The sequence below is a fragment of the Microtus oregoni genome, unplaced genomic scaffold, assembly GCF_018167655.1.
Source record: "Microtus oregoni isolate MIOR12 unplaced genomic scaffold, Mior012 000107F_000, whole genome shotgun sequence".
Taxonomy (NCBI): domain Eukaryota; kingdom Metazoa; phylum Chordata; class Mammalia; order Rodentia; family Cricetidae; genus Microtus; species Microtus oregoni.
The window spans coordinates 3458347-3465000 of NW_024544722.1; the positions used below are offsets into that span (position 1 = coordinate 3458347).

Sequence of the window (6654 nt, forward strand, 5' to 3'; positions counted from 1 at the left end):
AAAATCCTACCCACAAAATAATGGTAAATATGCATTTGTTGAATGAATGCATTCCAGCGCTAACACGTTTTCATTCTCTTCATTTTTCCCTTATCCTTATGAGACAATTCATATATTGAAACCAATTTTCTCTTAGAAAAATTAAATTACTGAAACACACCTAGGTTCCTCCAACAATGCAGGTAACTCAGAAACCCATCCAGAGCCTGGTCAGAGGACACATATCTGCAGGCGAAGGAAGCGCATTTAAATGCGCCTGTCTGATTTGTCTAGTTGACTGAGAATGCAATGGAAGGTGGGAGCCAAGGTTCAGTAGGTCCTAGTGTTAAGTGGTTTGTTTAACTCCAAACGCCAAATGCTAGGGAAGAAGAGGCAAAACTCAAAATGAAAGGCTCCGTCAGGGTGCAGTTTAAACAGATCATAGAGCAGTCCTGCTGGTCTGGTTTTCTTTGGTTTTTTACTTGGTTGGTTGGTGGCAGAATGTTTATGGAGCCTAGAATGGCTTGAATCTCAGTATTTCACTGCTACATTGCCACCACCAACCCTGGCTAGAATTCTTTTAAATGGACAGTCTGTTCTTGCTTTATGCATATTAATGATATATTTTTATATTAATTTATTTTATGTTAATAAAATATACTTGCATATAAATAAAATATATCGTTTATTTCTTTTTATATTATGTGCATTGGTGCTTTGCCTGCATGTATGTCTGTGTGAGGGTGTCAGATCTTGGAGTTACAGACAGTTGTGAGCTGCCTTGTGAGTGCTGGGAACTGAATCCCTGTCCTTTGGAAAAACAGCCAGGGGCTCTTAACTGCTGAGCCATCTCTCGAGCCCCAGTCTGTTTTTTTCTTTAACCTAGGAGAGCATAAATAGAATTGGAGGTATCACCAGGTAATAACTAGACCGAGTTTCACTAGAAAGCTCTGGCTCACTTGCTTTGTAGACCAGGCTGGCCTTGACCTCACAGAGATTTGCCTGCTTCTGTCTTCCCAGTGCTGGGATTAAAGGCTAGCGCCACCAGGCCAGGGTCTAAATTCTTAAGTAACTGTTTAAAAGGTTAATTTTCTTTCCTGATTAGCCTTTAAGTTTAGGGAATGTAGACTGTTGTTGAAGCACATTTAAATACAAATAGCTCTTTCAACAACAGCAAGGCAAACGTCACAAAAAAAAAAAAAAAAGCTGCGGAGACGAGACCTGCCTGCTTACTTCCAGTAACAATTAGCTGCCCTCAGCACTCTGTTTTAGCCAGAATTATTTCTAGGCATTATATTCTTTACTTTCTCCAAACGTTTAAGGTCTCAGACTCTGACACCAGAAGACAAATGGAAGATTCTCAAGACAGTAAACTACCATTTAAACACTGCCTGAGACTAGAATATGTTTAGGCGGCACTTCTGTGAGCAAAGTCAAATCAAAGTAAGGCGACACCTCAAGTTTCAGAAATGAAGATAAGGAATGGTTTTGTTTTGCTTTGTATATAATCTTAAATATCACTTTTGAATTAAAAAAAACCATTAAAGCCAATGATTTCCCTTCGGGTAGAAATCTGCTATTAAAGACTTCCCGCGTGGCCCCATTCAATTTTTGGTGGACTCCCTCCAGCCGGGGTAATGGTTCTTTTAGAAGGTAGGCGGCCTGCAGGAGCGTCCTGCTCGTCCAGGTCCCACATTTATTGCTACTCTCCACCTGCGGGAGGCGCGTAGCTCTGGCACCCTTCTAAAGCCGGGACCAGTTCAGCTTTGGCGGGAAGTTCTCACGACCAGAAGCGTTCCCACTCTTTTTTTTTCTTTTTCTGATCTCTAAACGGGTGCTCCTGTCACTTCAACCTCACCCTCTTGCCAACTGGGAAAGACCGGAGCTCTGGCTCAATCCAGTCTCAAAAGGGCCCGCCACCCCGCGCGAAGAAGGAAGGGGTGGGGGTTGGAGATCGTGGAAAAAAACAACTGTTTGAGCTTTTGCTCGTCGTTAAAACATAAAAGGGTGAAAAGGCAAAAAAAAAAAAACTGGATTTCCTGCTGGTCACGTTGGAGCACTAGGCGTCTGCTAAGTGCATGGACTCCGGCACCCCAGAGGCAGTCAAAGCCAGCAGCGTACGAGGGCTTCGGGCAAGTTCGCGAGCCACGCCTTCCGAACCGGCCACCTCCTCTGATTGGCCTGACAGTCTGTCACTCCAACCTGGCTCCCACTTCGGCTAGCCATTCACGTAGTTTGGTTGCGTCTTGGCGTGTTTAATGTTGCCAATAACGAGAGATTTTTTTTAGGGGGAGGGGGGACGCGAGAACATATCGTGCTGCAATTAGTTCATTGAAAACTCAGTCGCTCGCGAAGCGGTCAGACGGAGACTGCTCTCGGCATTTTTCCCTCCTGCCTAAGGATCTCCTGCGGAGAGCTGCAACAATGCCCAAAAGAAAGGTAAGTGAAATGGGAAGATAGACGGGAGATTAGCTGCCGAAATACATATTTCCTACGGCAGAGATTTCTATCTTTTTGAAAGAGCATTTTGGCTTCTAGTTCGATTTTGTGATGTTCTGAATGGAAGGCGAGGGAAAGGTAGCGAGCCGTCTGTGTTTGGTTTCGAAAGGTCTCGTGTGCAACTGGTAGTTCACTTTTGGCTTGTTTTGTTTAAGGGAGAGAATCGTTTGAGAGGTGTCTCCATGCTGAATTACAAACAGCCATAGCGCTGTGCTGTCGCTTCCTACCCCACCCCCCTTCCTCCGCTTACCCTATTGGAGAACTCTTCTCCCAACCATACTTCCAGCGCCAGCTTCCTCCTCTACCTCCAGTTTTTCTCCGGGAATCGTCTAGTTTGGGAGAATGAAAGCCCCAGCTTTCTCTTGGTTTTTTTTTTTTTTTTTTTTTTTTGCCTTTGTTCTTTCCGTTTTCTTTTTTCCTTTTTTCCCCCTCTTCCCTCCTCCACTTCTTGTCATGCCAGATGGCTATGCAATGGTAATACTGTGCCATTAGGCGGCGCAGACTTCAAACTGTCCTAGAGAAGGGAGAGATTCACCGCTGTAATTAGAAACTTTAGATCTGAAAGATTTGGCACTCTCGGAACTCTCTAGTTAAAGGTGGAAAGGTGATTAGAGAGCCGCGTCCGAGAAACTACAGCCAGCGTTGGATGGTGGGGCGCCGTGAGATTTGTTCACTTTAGACATTGGGGAGTTGATCTGAGCTACCAAGGGCTACAGGTCTCCTGTAAACCTCACTTCAAAATTCCTGTCTCCGCATAGATAGGAAATAAGTTGACGCTCAGTGTTTGTGTTTCCTTTTTTTCCTCCCGAGTCTCTTACAAGTAAAATGGAGTGCTGTTTCATTGCTTGGTGAAATCGTAAAACACTGTGTTAATGTAAAAGCCTTATAATTGTTCTTATCTTCTGGTGAATCCGTCCGCCTTCCGTATTCCATAGAACATAGAAATGAGGCTGAATTCCTCAGTGCTATGGGCTGTATGAATCGGTGAAATAATAGCCTGGTAATTCCCAGGGTAAAGGGCTACTCCGATACCGAAAGCAATTGTTTCTAATCACCACCCCCTTCGCCGAGGCTCTCGCCGGGTTCTTTTAGGCTTGTGCAATGGATCTTGCTTTTTTGCAGAGCTGACAGCAACCTTGTAGCAGGTAGTGGCGGGAAGTTTTAAAATCCTCCTCCGCCTGCTTCTCCGAATAAAACGTTGACGTTAGAACAAAGACATTCTTTCTTGAAAGTATGGTGGTGGTGTTGTTTCGTATGCAGGATTTGGGGAGGAAAGTAGTCCATAATCAACAGAGCAGGTCAGATAGATACAATTGCACTGCAAACAGAAGGCAAGAGAGGGAAATTGCAAGAAGCTCCGCCTTCGTTCGTCCCGCCCCAACCCTTGTGTTTTGGCTTTAACATTTAGAGCAGGTGGATTTCAAAATGAAAATGGCTTTTTTTTTACGAGACCTTATTTACACAAAAAGGTTACGCTGACTCTTTGTAAAAGGGTCTTGAGTATGAACTTGCAACTTGGTGCACGTTTCTTGTTACCAAAACAGCAGATGTGGAATTGCTAGCTGCTAGAAAACAACACGTGGCTGCTGGAGCGGGAACCCAGGAAAAAAGTAACAAGTGGCTAAAGTCGTAATTCTAATCCATCGGCTATATGTTTTGATCTAAGTGTTTATATTGATTACCCTATATCTTTTTTTTTTTATTTTTCTCCCTCTACATAGGCTGCAAGCGATGCCAGTCAGGAGGTGAGTGTCCTTAGTTTGTGAGTTTCTCTGAAAAGAAACAGCACCCATTGTAGAAACTAAAGACATATAATTATGTAAAATTTAATGTTGGTGGTTATATTTGTATCAAATGAGTACTAATGTTGTGTGTGCCAATGCTCTCTTAAAAGTACATTAATAAAAATGACAGACTTTCTGGAATCTAGGGTCTTACTGTGCTTGTTATGATATAAGATGCAGAGAGCACCTTCTTAGGCTTAAATTCTGTTTGGTCAGTTGGCGAGCAGAAAGGTATGTTCATTTTAAAACGTGCCCCTCACTCAATAACAGCAACTTCGCTGATTTAGTTCAGTGAAAGAAGCTTGTCATGGATTTTATTCTCTTTACCATTGGAAGGGGCCCCAGGGGGTCAGAGGTATCTACTGATAGTTCTTAACCAAATTTATAATCACTTCCTTACTACCAACATTTATACAGTGTTACGCCAAATATTTTCTCAATAAAAATAATTCCAGATTTGTACATTCATAATTCTTTTGACTGTTTTTTTTTTTCCATTTCCAGCCAAAGAGAAGATCAGCCCGACTGTCTGCTGTAAGTGGTCTTTGTAAAATGTTGCCCAAGTATCATGTAATGGAGGTTTTAGAATCAGGGAATTCTACATAATATTATGTTTAATTCAAGGCTTATTTGGAATGGTTATTTGAGAAACTTTATGAATTAAAGAAAAGGGGTTTTTTTTTTGTCCCTAGTACTTAGTTTAAATCATGCTCATAGATTTCATTGCTAGTGCTTTCTTCAAATATGATTTCTTTCTCTTTTCTTATATAATGGTGTTTTCTGATGCAGATGCCTGTGCCCTTCATACCAGAGTTGAAACCGAGAAGAGCATCAACTCCAAGGGTAAATATTAAAATTCTGACATTGAAGAAAATGTGTTTTTTTTTTAAAGAAATAAATTGTAAACGCGCGCCCAATGAATCCTTTTGTTTTCTTCATAGTTTGCTTACCCAGAAATACAATGTACCGTACGTATAGCTCTACTGGGTGGTAAACATTCCTCAGTGTTTTGGGATTGGCAGCTGAGTCTTAGCATTTTTATTTGGTAGTTAGAACACAATATTGTAAATGTAAAATAGAAAATGTTGGTAGGTAGACGCATTAAATGTATATGCCTTTAAGATTTAGTCGCTAAAATACCAATATTCCTGGGAAAACAAAGGCCATAAACTATAGTAACCCAATAGTTCGTTATAATAATAGCAGCAACTAATATTTGATCCTACTTCAGGAAGTGCTTTAAATGGAGTCAGATGGTTTTATATAGACGCCCGTGCTTGGATGTTATACTTAATGACAGGCTGAAAGAGACATAAAATCAATATTAAGTTAACTTTTAATTGCTTTATTACACAATTTTCCCCTAACAATTGGTTGAATTACAGAAATCAGAAAAGATTAAAGCTATAAAGAATATTCGATGAGAGCCATCCTGTAAACACCACTCTTCTGTGGCTTCTGTTTCAGCACCTGTCCCCAGGTTTCTGCCCTGACTTCCCTAGACGATAGACTATAAATAAATCCTTCCCCCACAAAAAGAAAAACGCACCACAAGAATATTTGAATACTTACTTGGCAAGGGAGATGCCATGATCGCTAAGGTGGTTTGCCCAGGAAGGGGCTCATCATCGCACTCCTAATGTGTTGACCCCTGCCATTGCCGCCAGTCTGGGAAACGCGACTGCATATTTTGTGGTAGTGGGGCTACCGCGTTTGTGCGCTCTCTGCCCTGGACAATAAAAGAATTGTTGAGATCATCTAATCTTGCCATTTTCTGACTGAAGGCACAACCAACGATGATCGTTTTTGTAAGCTGTTTTGGGTATTTGTCATTTAAAAATTCTTAAGTGCTTTTTGATGATCAGTCAGCTTACACGTTGATGCCGTGCTCCCTAGCTGTTGAACTGTTCTGCGGATTGCACTGAGAGGGAGGAAGGGAAAAAAAGGATAGGAATAAATCGCGTTGGGTATAGTGTAATCACACACTTGAAAATTGTTTCTGTTTCTCAAATCTCTGTTTCTCATTGGTTAACAGAGTACTAGCTTTTCTGTATGGTGCGGCATATAATATCTAACATAGGCATTTTCTCAATTGACCCTTGTAACATGCCCCTGTGTAGTAGGAAGTGCTGTCTTTTCATAATATGAAAGCAGAGTCTGAAAGTCATACCTTTCCTCAAGAAAACATTAGATAACTGGAAGATCTCGGATTCAGGAAGATTTCTCTGGCATCTTAAATAAATGATCTTCCTGCTGTGTGTACACTTAAGCAAAGAACTTTCTCATAGCCAAATCAAAAAAAAAAAAGAGGTCAAGGAATTAGATCGCTTACACATATAGCGGTTAGAACAGCTGCATCCCATGATGGTCTCCTCTAGACGTGTTGAAGATG

General features: G+C 41.5%; 1 protein-coding gene and 1 non-coding gene across 2 annotated transcripts in view; both read left to right on the forward strand.

Annotated features, from left to right (window-relative positions):
- The first annotated feature begins 2223 nt into the window (after positions 1-2223).
- LOC121443453 (high mobility group nucleosome-binding domain-containing protein 5-like) overlaps positions 2224-6654 on the forward strand; it is a 4999-nt gene continuing 568 nt past the window's right edge. The window contains exons 1-4 of the mRNA XM_041645207.1: positions 2224-2418; positions 4200-4223; positions 4767-4796; positions 5052-5105. Coding sequence (XP_041501141.1) covers positions 2404-2418; positions 4200-4223; positions 4767-4796; positions 5052-5105 — 123 coding nt within the window. The 5' untranslated portion in view covers positions 2224-2403. The remainder of the gene's footprint in view (positions 2419-4199; positions 4224-4766; positions 4797-5051; positions 5106-6654) is intronic.
- Positions 5827-5990, forward strand: LOC121443455. The gene has a single exon (XR_005973666.1). It is a non-coding gene; the product is annotated as a U1 spliceosomal RNA (small nuclear RNA).